General features: G+C 53.6%; 2 protein-coding genes across 3 annotated transcripts; both read left to right on the forward strand.

The window, feature by feature from the left end:
• On the forward strand, positions 1-6,047 carry Ddx41 (DEAD-box helicase 41). The gene is made up of 17 exons (XM_075969508.1): positions 1-149; positions 225-335; positions 571-730; positions 813-887; positions 1,003-1,063; positions 1,159-1,295; positions 1,946-2,018; positions 2,129-2,282; positions 2,360-2,496; positions 3,331-3,493; positions 4,037-4,168; positions 4,413-4,484; positions 4,847-4,943; positions 5,082-5,231; positions 5,317-5,388; positions 5,501-5,611; positions 5,750-6,047. Exons 1-17 carry the CDS (start codon positions 123-125, stop codon positions 5,884-5,886), a joined length of 1,869 nt encoding a protein of 622 aa, XP_075825623.1. The 5' UTR covers positions 1-122; the 3' UTR covers positions 5,887-6,047.
• Positions 6,048-7,094: 1,047 nt separating this feature from the next.
• On the forward strand, positions 7,095-12,499 carry Dok3 (docking protein 3). Of its 2 annotated transcripts, none has more exons than XM_075969509.1 (6): positions 7,095-7,258; positions 7,855-8,023; positions 8,887-9,192; positions 11,170-11,266; positions 11,357-11,529; positions 11,627-12,499. In XM_075969509.1, exons 2-6 carry the CDS (start codon positions 7,958-7,960, stop codon positions 12,311-12,313), a joined length of 1,329 nt encoding a protein of 442 aa, XP_075825624.1. In that variant the 5' UTR covers positions 7,095-7,258; positions 7,855-7,957; the 3' UTR covers positions 12,314-12,499. The 2 variants fall into 2 exon arrangements, with proteins under 2 accessions (XP_075825624.1, XP_075825625.1); XM_075969510.1 differs by having other exon boundaries at positions 7,945-8,023.
• Positions 12,500-13,934: the final 1,435 nt, after the last annotated feature.

Here is a 13,934-nt window from a genome sequence, read left to right on the forward strand (position 1 = left end):
GTCGCTCATGAAGTTGCTAGGCGACAGCTACAGTTTTTTCCCGTCTGATTGGAGCTCACATTAGGCTTGTCCACCCCCCGTCCCCCCCCCCCCCCCGGCATTGCGCATGTGTGCGACCAACGATGGAGGAATCGGAACCTGAGCGGAAGGTGGGGATGAGGCTGGGTCCACGCGAGGGGGATCGGGCAGGGGGAGGGGCCGCGGGCTGACTTGGGTCTCTGCAGCGGGCTCGCGCGGACGACACGGCTGCGGGAGGGAGCCGCTCCGAGGATGAGGATGAAGACGACGAGGACTACGTACCCTACGTGCCGTTGCGGCAGCGCCGGCAGTTACTGGTGAGGGGCCGCATTCCAGGGGCAACGGGGGGGCGTGTCAGCGGGAGGGGGAGACCTTGGGACGCGACAGACGAGGGACTGGGGAACCTGTCTGAGTTCCGGACAGATGTGCGCTTCTGTGCACACGATCCCCTTCCTGGAAAGAGCCAGGGACCTGGCACCCACCCTCCCTGTGCTATGTTCCCCACCTACCGAGTCTGGGGCTTGACTCTGAGGAACACTGGTGGGACCTCAGCTCCAGAAGCTGCTGCAGCGAAGACGCAAGGGAGCTGCGGAAGAAGAGCAGCAGGACAGTGGCAGTGAGCCCCGAGGAGATGAGGACGACATCCCGTTGGGCCCTCAGTCCAACGTCAGCCTCCTGGATCAGCACCAGCACCTCAAAGAGAAGGCTGAAGGTGGGCTGAGCAGGAAGGAGAGGGACTGAGCCTGAGGCGCGGTGCTTCTGACTCTCTGACATCTTTGCCTTCTTTTTGTCAGCGCGCAAGGAGTCGGCAAAGGAAAAGCAACTGAAGGAAGAAGAAAAGATTCTGGAGAGCGTGGCTGAAGGCCGAGGTAAGATTATAGCTGGTGCTGCAAAGAGGAGGTAGGCTGAGCCACCTCCTCCCAACCTCAAGGGGTCCGGCCTTTGGGAAGCAGTCACCCCATTGAGCTTTGTTTGTCTCCCCAGCTTTGATGTCAGTGAAGGAAATGGCCAAAGGCATCACATACGATGATCCAATCAAAACCAGGTATGTCTTTGTGGCTGAAGACTGGCAGCGATACCCCGAGGCCCAGCTATACTAACAGCCCTTGCTGACCTATCCTGTGCGCTGGCTACCTATAGTTGGACACCCCCACGTTACGTCCTGAGTATGTCGGAAGAGCGGCATGAGCGTGTTCGGAAGAAGTACCACATCCTGGTAGAGGGAGATGGTATCCCACCACCCATCAAGAGTTTTAAGGAGATGAAGTTTCCTGCCGGTACGGGGGGAGAGGGAGTTGCCATGCTTTTACAGTAATGCCCCTGAGATTGTGTAGCCCCACCCGCCCCAGCTTAGTTCAGCAGTGGGAATTTCCCTTGGTGGTTGGTGGTGGTGCATTTTTAGGGGAGAAGTGCTTTTGTGACAGCATCTCACTCTGCAGCCCAGACTGACCTCAGATTCAAAGCCGTCCTCCTACTTCATCCCTACCGAATGCTAGCACTCATATTGTAAGCATGACCTATCACACCCTGTGTGGAGGTGGCGAGGTGGATCGGTTTGAAGCCAGGTGTCATCATGGAGTCCTAGTTGTCTCAGAACTTGGTCCAAGCAGGCTCTCTTGAGAGACCCACTTTGTTGTGCTTCCTGCCTTCAGGGTTACAGGTGTGGACTCCGCTCCTGGCTAGAGAAACGGTTTCTTTAGGCTTGTGTGCAAAGGCCTTGGCTGTATGTGTTCACTGTCTTCTGCTTAGACAGAGCCCTAGTGAGAATGCTGTTAGGCTCAGGTAGATAGATGCGGCTCTGAGAAGCCAGTGAGCATTGTATCCGCTGTTTCATGATCTCAAGCCTCTGTTCCATGACTTGCAACTTAGAGGAAGAGCTAATTTTACAGGATTCGGGACTCTAGTAAAACACGCATTATTTTTACAGCCATCCTTCGAGGCCTGAAAAAAAAAGGCATCCTCCACCCAACACCGATTCAGATCCAGGGCATCCCTACCATGTGAGTATGGGCTGTGGGAGTGTGGTCCTTGGGGCCTACAGCAGAGAAGCAGTGTCCGTTTGTCCATTGTCTTCACTGGGCCCAATCCTGAAGCTGTTCTCTCCTAACAGTCTGTCCGGCCGGGACATGATTGGCATTGCCTTCACGGGGTCAGGCAAGACACTAGTGTTCACACTGCCCGTCATCATGTTCTGCCTGGAACAAGAGAAGCGGTTACCTTTCTCCAAGCGTGAAGGGCCTTACGGACTCATCATCTGCCCCTCGGTAAGCTAGGCTAGCCTGGGGGCCAGGAGAAGGACTAGGGCTGACTTCTGGTACCAGCTTTGTCCCTGCATCTTTAGCGAGAGCTGGCCCGGCAGACCCATGGCATCCTGGAGTATTATTGTCGTCTGCTGCAGGAGGACAGCTCACCCCTGCTGCGCTGTGCTCTCTGCATTGGGGGAATGTCAGTGAAAGAGCAGATGGAGACCATCCGACAGTATGTACAGACACCCTGTCCCACAGGCATCCCCAAAGTGCCCAGAGATGCAAAAGAACCCTTTAGTTTAACTACCGTATGATCCTCACAGAGTCCTGTGAGTCCAGCCCTTGAGGGAAAACGGGTTGGGGTGGGATGGAAGGATGTGGCTGGGTATTGTGGGAATGTGGTAGATGGGATGTCCCATTCTCTGGGATATAAGAAGCCGAAGACAACTTTGCAGGGAAGGTGCTATTTGAATTTCTCAGAGGGTAGTTGATGTAGAAGCTCAGATACTGAAACATAGGGCGTCCAGAAAAATCGGAGCTATTCACTATGATTAACCAAGGAGGATAAGGTACCGATAGGGACCAAACTCCAACAGCACTTCTGTTCCATTCAGGTAGTGCAATCTCCATCAGATATCTCCAGCATTCTGTACTGTACAAGGCCCTGAGATCATAGTCATACCAGAACCCATCCCTGTGTCTGAGGTATCCACAGGCTCAGGGAAGATGCAGGCACAGAAAAGATAGCGTCAACTTACCAGGAAAGCGAGCTCAGCGAGGCCAACAAATAGATGCAGGAATCAGGGGTCTTAGAGGCTCAGGGCAGCCCTCTTGGGAAAGGTGTTTCAGGATAGGTGCAGGCCAGAAAAGTGCAGCCCCTACCAAATCAGTTCATGAGCACGTGCTGAGAGGCAGGGAAGGAAACAGCACTGTGCATAGGCTATCACGGGGGATGTGCTGAGAGGCAGGGAAAGAAACAGCGTCAGCAGAAGGCAAAGTGGGCCTCTTAGCAGGTGATGTCTCGGAGAGCCAGGCAGTCCTAACTGCAGGGTTTCTCCATTTTCAGTGGTGTCCACATGATGGTAGCCACGCCTGGACGCCTCATGGATTTGCTCCAGAAGAAAATGGTCAGCCTGGACATCTGTCGCTACCTGGCCCTGGATGAGGCTGACCGCATGATCGACATGGGCTTTGAGGGTGACATCCGTACCATCTTCTCCTACTTCAAGGTGCCTGACCCCTGCCTCACCAAGGCACTCCTGCAGAGACATGGGCACACTTGACCTGCAGAGGGTCTCTGCTTTTCAGGGTCTATGTCTCAGCTGTCCAGCATCCTCAGACCCCATCCCCTGTGTGCCCTCCATCTACCCCTGCATGCCCTTAGCTCAGTGGTTCTCAACCTTCCTAACGCTGCAGCCCCTTAATACAGTTCCTCATGTCACAGTGATGCCCAACCATTAAATTATTTTTTTAAAGATTTTATTTAATTTTATTTTATGTGCATTGGTGTTTTGTCTGCATTCATATCTGTGTGAGGGTGTTAGATTCCCTGGAACTGTAGTTACAGATGGTTGTGAGCTGCCATGTGGGTGTTGGGAATTGAACCCCAGCCCCCAATAAAATTATTTTTGTTGTTATTCATAGCTGTAATTTTGCTACTGTAATGACTTGTAAATATCTGATATGTAGGATGTCTGATACAAACCCCCAAAAGGGTCATGTCCCACAGGTTGAGAACCACTGCCTTAGTCCCTGTCCCCACACTCCCTCAGGGCCAGCGGCAGACCCTGCTCTTTAGTGCCACCATGCCAAAGAAGATTCAGAACTTTGCCAAGAGTGCCCTGGTAAAGCCTGTCACCATCAATGTGGGACGTGCTGGAGCAGCCAGCTTGGATGTCATCCAGGTAGGCAGGCACTCCCAAGGAGCAGAGTCTTAACAGTACAGACTGAAGCTAGCCACTTTCCCCTGATGTTAACTGAAGAGTCCACCTTCTGACCTTTAGCCAAGGCCATTCTTAGGCTGCCCAGCCCTTCAATGGCAAGAGGCTTCTGGTCACGTGGCCTAGACTGGGGACCCAGCTGCAGTGTCAGGGCCATGACTCGTGAGCCTAACCTTGGGATCATCTGTCCTGGCCCCTATGGTGGCAGGAGGTGGAATACGTGAAGGAGGAAGCCAAGATGGTATACCTGCTCGAGTGTTTGCAGAAGACACCCCCACCTGTGAGTACAGCTGGACTAGGCTGGTCCCTAGTTCCCAGAGTTCCCAGGATGAGAGATGATGGTAGGGATCTATGCTGGGGGACTCGGGGTGATGCCCTCTGACTAGAGCTGGCCTTTCTGGGCAGGATCTATGCTGGGGGACTCTGGGTGATACCCTCTGACTAGAGCTGGCCTTTCTGGGCAGGATCTATGCTGGGGGACTCTGGGTGATACCCTCTGACTAGAGCTGGCCTTTCTGGGCAGGATCTATGCTGGGGGACTCGGGGTGATACCCTCTGACTAGAGCTGGCCTTTCTGGGTAGGGATCTATGCTGGGGGACTCGGGGTGATACCCTCTGACTAGAGCTGACCTTTTTGGGCAGGTGCTCATCTTTGCAGAGAAGAAAGCAGATGTGGATGCCATTCACGAATACCTCCTGCTCAAGGGGGTTGAAGCGGTGGCCATTCATGGGGGCAAAGGTCAGGATGGTTACTTCACTGGCATAGACCTGCTGTCATGACGGCTCTGTGCCTTCCCATTCCCTGCCCCTGCCTGGCCAGCCTTTGCTACTCCCAACATTGCTACTATAGTTCTGACACATAGCTCACCCACCCTAGACCAGGAAGAGCGGACCAAGGCCATTGAGGCATTCCGGGAAGGCAAGAAGGATGTCTTAGTGGCCACAGATGTGGCCTCCAAAGGCCTCGACTTTCCTGCCATCCAGCACGTCATCAATTATGACATGCCTGAAGAAATCGAGAACTATGGTAGGAGCCTGGGATATTGGTGGGCTGAACAGGATGAGGGCTAGGCGTCCAGGTAGTGAGCTCAAGGCTGTTCCTTTCATTGCAGTGCACCGGATTGGCCGCACCGGGCGTTCAGGAAACACAGGCATTGCTACCACCTTCATCAACAAGGCCTGTGGTGAGTCTATCTGCACAGCTACTGTGGTTCTACTTTGGGTCCTCCATATGTAGCTATCTGGGTTCTAGTTCCAGTTTGGAACCTGATGGTGCCTGTTATCTCTTTTCCTTAGACGAGTCAGTGCTCATGGACCTCAAAGCCTTGTTGCTGGAGGCCAAGCAGAAGGTGCCGCCTGTCTTACAAGTGCTGCACTGTGGGGACGAGTCCATGTTGGACATTGGAGGTAAGTGAGGAGCCCCTCTCCAGTGTGCGGCTGGGTAGCCTGGGGCTGGGAACCAGGAAACCAGTCCAGGCTGGTAGGGTCAGTCTGGGGTCAAGATCAAGATCCTGTGACCTTGCTAACCCTTCTCTCCATTCCCAGGAGAACGGGGCTGTGCCTTCTGTGGAGGCCTTGGCCATCGGATCACTGACTGCCCCAAGCTTGAAGCTATGCAGACCAAGCAGGTCAGCAATATTGGCCGCAAGGACTACCTGGCCCACAGTTCTATGGACTTCTGAGCTGTCTCTTCCCTCCTCTCCCCAAGAGGCATCAGTCCCAGGACTCCAGCCAGGCATACACCAGCTCCCTTGGCCCAGCTGGCCTGGGCCACCCCAGTGCCCCCAGAATTACTATTTTTGTTCTCCTTTCCCGACTGCCATTAAAGCACAATTCCCTTCTATCTCAGACCAGTGCTTCCTCTTTCTCACCCATTGCCCCTCGTTCCTGGACAAGCCTCACCCTCTGCTCCAGTACCATCCTGAGACAAGACATCAACATTTTCCAGAGTTGCCAGACTCTTATAGAAAGGACTACCTGGCTGCTGTCCCCGTCTGGGGGCTCATGATAATTGGTCAGGAATGCCCAAAAAACTCAGAGGAACCACAGCTGGGGCTCATGGGGAAATGGTGGTGTCCTTGGTCTCTCTGCCATCTGACACTGCTACTGTGTCTCCTATGATGGCTCCAGAGCCTCTGAAGCCTCTGGCTACCCCTCCCTGCCGTGCAGGCTCCCAGCCAGAAATCCTCTGTTCCATCTGCAGAGGAAGTGGTAGATGCCACAGAACTGCTGTTCTGGTCACAGACACCCCCTGCCTCTGTTCTGCCCCATTCTTTACTGGGCTATAAGGACAGAAATGAACCAGGTAGTGCTGCCATAACTGGGGAGCCTCCGGTAAGCCTCAGACATGCAGATGCCTGTTGCAAGACTAGCCTACCAACCCCGACTTTAGACTTGCAGCAAGAGGGGGCAAAGAAACGGCACAGCAGTAGCCAGGTACCTCAGTTCCTCTGCGCCAGGAACATTATGCCGATTCAGCAAAGATGGCAGTTGCTCAACCCATGTTTGTCACTTAGTGTGTGGCCTCTGGCAAGTTACTTAACCTATCTGAGCCTTAATTTCCTCATTGTTGAAATGTCGATGAGAATGCAAAGGCTAAGACAGGCCGTGTGAGCTCAGCCACCCAGATCATTGTGGGCAAGGAGCCAGGAGCCCACGGCTCCTTGAATGTATTTCCATGTCTGCTGTGTGATCCCAAAAGAGCATTTCTCAGTCTGGTCACAGCGTCCTTTCCCAAGGTGACATTGCATGAGTGACAAGACACTTCCATAATTCATATTCATGCACAGCCCCAACAGAGGGCTCCAGCAAGGCAAGTGGGGCGGTGTGGGGGAAGACTGGGCAGGAAGCAAAGCTTTGAGGAACATGTGACCTCCCTGGGGAGCACACTGGGGGCCTGCCACCCACAGTCAACGTGACAAGCAGTGACCCTGGATGTAGAGCCTTGTGGACTGCTGCCTGGTGCGCTGTGGGGGTGCTTCGCTCTCCAACCTTAGAAAGTGGTCAGGGAAGGCCTCTGGGAAGAAGCAGCCACCTCTGGCAGGAAGAGCAGTGGTAAGGGGCGCCCAGAAGGGACTGGTGTGAAAAAATACAACTCAGGAAGTAAAGGCAAGAACACGGGATGGAGTGGCCCAGACTAGGCTGAAAGGGAATCGGAGGGTTGGTGGACGCAGCCAAGGTGGGCCAAGGTCGGGTGAGGATGAAGAGGAGAAACTGAATTTCAGAAATGTTTATGATTGGGCTGGGAATGTCACTCGGTGATAGAGCAATGGCCTTAGTGTACCCAAGGTCCTGGATCACGCCAATACTGCTAGAGAGGCTTGTCGACCTCGGAATGGCAGACGGGAGTTCAGCAGTCTGGAGAGAGGGGGATCCAAGGATGGGCCAGGGCTGTGTAGTTCCCATCCTCGGGGTGCACAGCTTCCTGGGGATGGGGGAGGGCTCAGAACTTGTGACTCAGGGCATCCATCCTGTGGTCAGACACTCACGGCCAGCTGATGCAGGTGCATGCGCAAGAGGCCATGGCCCCCAGTGGTCTCATGCTCCCGTAGGCAGGTGTGGTCTCAGAACACGAGAACCCCAAGGGAGAGATTGGTTCTGACAGCTACCCTTTCAGTGAAGACCAGGCTCCCCTCCCCCTGTCCCTGCAGCTGTCACTGGACAGAGGGAGGGGGAAGTGGCCAGAAGGGGAAGTAAGAGGGTTCCCGTCCAGCCAGTCACCAATCTCCTCGGGTCTTCAGAGCAGCCGTGGCCATGGAGTCTGTGGAGACCCCTGTCAAGGATGGCGTCCTTTACCAGCAGCACATGAAGTTTGGCAAGGTGGGAGCCCCAGGCTGCCTGACAGCCGTGGACAGAGGAAGAAACCTCTGCCTACCTAGACAGCCTGTCTAGACGTGCGAGAACTGGGAAGGGAATCTGGGTGGGCTGAAACCTGGGAATTTGGGAGTGGAGGTTCTTGGCCTGAGATTAGGGCTGGAGCTTCCTTTCTAAGATGGCCCCAGAGATGCTAAGACCATGGTCCTAAGAACAGAAACCTATGTGTATGATAGCTCCAGAGCTCCTGGAGAAGGTCAAGATCTGAGGGGCAGGAGTCTCCCAAGGATGGAGCAGCACCCTGCAGACCAAGACGGGGTTTCCAGATACTGGGGAGGAGAGGGGTTGGAGATTCATTGTGTTCCTTGAGCATCAGACTCTACACTGACAGTTCAGCTGCAACTGCTCCCTGGGTAGAAAAACTGTTTTCTTTGCTAGGTATCATTTGCATGTTTCCTTCCTTAGCAGCCCGAAGCTGAGGCCTCCTTCCCACCACACCCAACCCATGGCCTAAGTGCCCTTTTCGGTTGGGGCTGGCAATAGATAGCTTAACGGCGGTGTCAGCTGACCCGCCCCGACCACTAGATACTTTACAGACAGTCCAGGAGAAGTCCAGGCTTATATTCTCATGACCTTGATAGGCGAGCTATGAAGGTCATTCAGAAAAGGGCAGGGAGGGTGGGATTTGAACTCGAGCTTGACCAACCCTAAATACAGACTTCTTCCTGCTTACCTTTGCCGGAGCAAGGCCTCCTTCCTTTGTACCCTAAAGTCTTAGGGAGGCAGAAGCAAGGCGGCCAGTTGCTCAGCAGCTTGTACACAACCAAGTAGAAGGGAAGCCTTCTTCCCAACGGTCTCTCTCTTTACAGAAATACTGGCGGAAAGTGTGGGCTCTACTGTATGCAGGAGGCCCATCAGGTGTAGCTCGGCTGGAAAGCTGGGATGTTCGTGATGGTGGCCTGGGGCCAGCAGGCGACAGATCTGTAGGGCCTGGCCGTCGAGGCGAACGTCGGGTCATACGTTTGGCTGACTGTGTGTCTGTTCTGCCGGCCGATGGTGAGAATTGTCCCAGGGACACCGGTGCCTTCCTGATTACTACCACTGAGCGAAGCCACCTGCTGGCTGCACAGCACCGCCAATCATGGATTGGCCCCATTTGCCAGCTGGCTTTCCCGGTGAGTGTAAAGTGATCTGGCCTGCGGGGACCACCTCACCCTTCCTACTCATGTCCTTGCTTAGCCAGATTCTGCCACTTGGTAAGCAGTGCCAAAGTCTAGCAAATCTGAGCAACAGTTCAGAAACCCACAGAATGATCTCAGATCCCCATGTATGCTATAGGAAAACCAAACATTAGATCAGGAGACCTCTCTAAGGAGGAGACAGTGGGCGGAACCTGCATGACAGGTGAGAACTCATCCAGGCAGAGGTTTGAGAAAGGTGTCTAAGACACAATGACAAATATTGTAATGCTGGTGTCGTGGGCAAAAACCCTGGGGCAGGGAAACATGGCATGTTTGAGGAGCAGAAAGTAGGCCAGCCAGTAGCTGAGGCACACAAGAGTCAGTACATTTGGGAAGTTCAGTGAGCGCCTGTTGAAACCACCTTGGGCCATGTGTGGGTTGGAGGTTTTATACTGAATCAGAGCAATGGCTTTGGAGTATTAAAACCAGAGGCTAGTGGTTCTGAAGATTCAGGGTTCATGATAGAAAGACAAACAAGCCTGGCAGTTCCTCAGAAAGCTAATCTTAGAGCAGCTGGGGAGATGGCTCAGCGGTTAGAGCACTGGCCCCTCTTGCAGAGGGCCTGGGTTCAATTCCTAGCACCCACATGGCAGCTCACAACTGTTAAGTCTCAAGGGATCAGACCCCCTCTTCTAGCCTCCATGGCTACTGGACACTTGTAGTCAACAGACACATATGTAGGCAAAAAACCCATACACTTAGCAATAATAAACGTTTTTTAAAACCAGTCATGGAGTTACCATATGGCTGCAGTTCCAGATTCATGCATCACCAAGAGAATGAAAGGAGATGTCCAGGCAAAGTGTGCCCACCAGTGCTCATGGCAACACTAGTCACCATTGCCAAGAGATGAGACCACACAGGGCCATCCCCTGATGAAGACTTAAACAGAACCGTAAGCTAGGCAAGGTGGTCCAGGCCTGTGACCCCAGCGGTTAGAAGGTGGAAGTAGAAGGTTCAGCAATGCAAGGTTATCCTTGGCTATGTGGCCAGTTCCAGGCCAGCCTGGGCTACTTGAGACCCTGCCTCAAAAACAAGACCAAAAAAAAAAAACAGCCTGGGAACAATATGACATGAAAGAAGCTAAACACAAAGGGTAGCACGTAAGAGCTTTAAAAAATTCATATGATATATCCAGAACAACCAAATCCATACAGGCAGTGCAGGTGCACGGTTGCCAGGCACTGGGGGGCGGGGGAGTGGGTAGTGACGGCTGATGGGCACTGGATTGTCATTTGCCATGATGATGAGCTCTGGAATTTGGCGCTGCTATGGCTACACAACCTTGTGACTATACTAAAAACCACGGAATTGTTCCTTAAAATAGTGGTGTTGATTTGTACCAATTGTTTCTAAATTAAGAAATGCACAGGATGAAAGGAGGTGGGGTTTGGCTTTAGCTGTGCTCATGGATCAAGATAGCTATGGTGGTGGACAATTAGAACCTGAAAGAACTGTGGGTCCGGTCCTGTAATGGAAGTCAGGGAAGGTCAGGGGTGACCTGCAGATGGCGATAGTGAGATGTTTGGCGAAGGCTGGACTATTACTTGAGGCTGCCTGCCCCCCACTTCCTCGCCTCTTCACTGAAGCATGCTGTCAAAGCCATAAGGAAGCCAGCCCAGCCCCTGGCCACACACAGGGGCTGTAGAAACATCCCCTTGGTACGTTGGAGCACTAGGAACACCCTTGCACTACAGAGATGGCTGTGCTCCAAGACCAGCACCCTCAGGGGAGCCCAGTGGGGATTGCTGCCCCATGGTGCAGATGGGAAATGACGCAGGAGAGCCCAGAGCCCTGCAGAGTGTGAGGCAGAGTGCATGGGAGCTGTTGCCTGATGACCCCACCCCCGTGGAAGAGGTGGCGGGGAGGAACAGGTCGGGCTCTAACTGACAACGCAAATCTGTTCCTCAGGGCACGGGAGAATGTTCTGGATCAGGACAGGCTGAGACTCCAAAAAGAGGCTTTGTTCCCATGGAGGAAAATTCTATCTACTCCTCCTGGCAAGAAGGTGACTCAGGGAAGACCCCGGGGCAGCCTTACACACACCCCAGCCGTGGTCTCTAAGAACTGATGAAATGTCCTTGCTTCTTGAGTACAGTGGCCGAGTTTCCAGTGGTCGTACAGAGGACGGAAGCCACCACCCGCTGCCAGCTGAAAGGCCCCTACCTCCTGGTGCTGGGCCAAGATGACATTCAGCTTCGGGAGACTTCTAACCCCCAGGCCTGCTACAGCTGGCCCTACCGTTTCCTGCGCAAGTTTGGCTCCGACAAGGTGAGGTGCTGGCCAACCTGACGGGTCCCTATAGGGAAAGGTGGTCAGTGTCCTGGCTCCTCAGCCACTGACCCCTGCCTGTGTCTCTCGCATGCAGGGCGTGTTCTCTTTTGAGGCCGGTCGCCGCTGTGACTCGGGCGAGGGCCTTTTTGCCTTCAGTAGTCCACGTGCCCCAGACATATGTGGAGCTGTGGCTGCAGCCATTGCCCGCCAGCGGGAACGTCTTCCAGAGGCAGCCACATCCCCACCCTGCCCCCTGCCTCGGGCCCTCTCCCTGCCCTCCCTAGAGCCCCCTGGAGAGCTTCGGGAAGTGGCCCCAGGGTTTGAGCTGGCCACTTCCAGAAAGCTGCCTGTGGCCGATCATGGGCCTCAAAGCCTGCCGCTGCTGCTCAGTCCTACACAAGAAGAAACAGTATCCAGTCTCTATGCATCTGTGTGTAAGCAGACCAGCAAGCCCACAGCCACTAGAGAGCACCTTTATGAGAACCTGTGTATGCTGGAGGCCAGTCCTGGGCTGTCCAATGGGGGTCCTAAGTCCCAAGACGGCCCTCCTGGCCACAGCCCCCTATCCAGCCCCATCTATCACAACAGTGAGGACCTGAGTTGGCCTGGCTCGGCCCAGGACAGCAGCTTGGAAGCCCAGTACCGGAGGCTGCTAGAACTGGAGCTAGATGAGGCTGGAGGAGCTAGCCGCTCAGGTGTACAGGCAGGCATCAAGGCCAAGCTGGTGACCCTGCTGACCCGTGAACGGAAGAAGGGCCTTGCTCCCTGTGACCGGCCCTGAAGGCCTGTGCAGTGACCGCAAGACAGAGGTGATCTAGGAGCCCGAGGGAGCAACTTTAAACATAGCCTCTGTCTGCTCCGACCTGCAGGGAGAAGCCAGGCAGTGGGGAGGAGCCACTTGCTGCCCCACCCACTCCCAGTGGACAGTGTACAGATTGATGAATAATAAAGCTTGCCTACCAACTTCCCTCCCTTCTGCCTATGGCCCACAATCCACGCTACCTTGCTTTCGCCTGGGTCCCCAATGAAACACCGTATGCTAGTGTTCATTGTAGCAAACTCCAGGCCCTTATGCTGGGCCCAGAGACTGAGCGTCCTGAGCTGATTTCAGCCACCACTGAGCTAAAGTCTACTTGAGCAGACAGACAAGAGGTGGTTTGGGCTCTGTGTGGTTCTGTGTAGCAGGAACAACAGCCAAACAGAGGGAGACATGGGCTCTGTTAACAGAAGCACCCCTAAACTGAATCGGAAGGGTAAGCATGGCCCATCCGGGCAAACTGTGGGGCCGGCATTTCCAGGTTCAGGGGGGTCATTTATGGAGCAGAGTCACTACTTGGTTGCTGTCCTCAGTAAACTGGGTGTCAGCAGTCAACTATGACAACCTTGGAAAAGATAAGTTAGGCTTATCGAGGAACAGTAAGAAGACTGGGCCTGGGGGATAGAGGACCGCAAGGCAGCTAAGCTGTGGAGAGGGTGGCAGATACGGGGAGGAGTGGTGTGGTGAGGAAGGACAGGAAGAAGGACTGTAGATTGTACACACCTAAGACACTCGTGCCCAGTAGAACTCAACTAGTGTGCAGGCACATCTGGAGAACCTCTGGCTTGCTTCATCAACTGTAAATAATAAAAATTAAAAAAATAAAACGGGACTAGAGGCAGAGCTCAGTGGTACAGGACATACCTAGGATGAGGTAGACCCTGGGTTCAATCTTCAACACATGCATGCACACACGCACGCACACAAGTAAAACAAAAAGACTACATTATCCAGGAAGCAGAGACGAAGATCTCTGTGAGTTTGAGGCCAGCCTCATCTCCATAGTAAGTTCCAAGACAGCCAAAGCTACAAACAAGAGTATACCAAAAACAAACCAAATGAACACACACACAAAACCCCACCACCAAGAGCAACAACATTAAAAGATTAAATCATATATTAAATTATATATTATACTTAAGATTTCTACTTGGGGTGGGCAGGGGCACTAGAGGGGTGGCTCAGCAGTTAAGAGCACCGGCTGTTTGCTCTTCCAGAGGATCCAAGCTCATAACCACTCTCTAACTCCGGTTCTAGAGAACCCAATGCCCTCTTCAGCTTCCACGGGCAATGCATGCATGCATGCCCTGCACAAACATACACTTAGTTAAAGCATCCAACACACACACACACCAATCTTTTTTTTAAAAAGAGTTCTATTGAAATTATGGGTAGGGAGATAACTCGCCACTGGAGTTGGGATTCCCAGAACCCACGTAAAAGCTGAGGTGTGTTGTTACCTGTAATCTCAGCTCCAGGGAGGCAGAGACAAGATTCCAGTGGCAAACGGGCTGGGTAGACTAGCCAGAGTCAACAAGCTCCAGCTTCAGTAAGACTCTGTAGGCAAAGTGGGGGGCAATGGGGA

This window comes from Microtus pennsylvanicus, chromosome 4 (genome assembly GCF_037038515.1).
Source record: "Microtus pennsylvanicus isolate mMicPen1 chromosome 4, mMicPen1.hap1, whole genome shotgun sequence".
Taxonomy (NCBI): Eukaryota; Metazoa; Chordata; class Mammalia; order Rodentia; family Cricetidae; genus Microtus; species Microtus pennsylvanicus.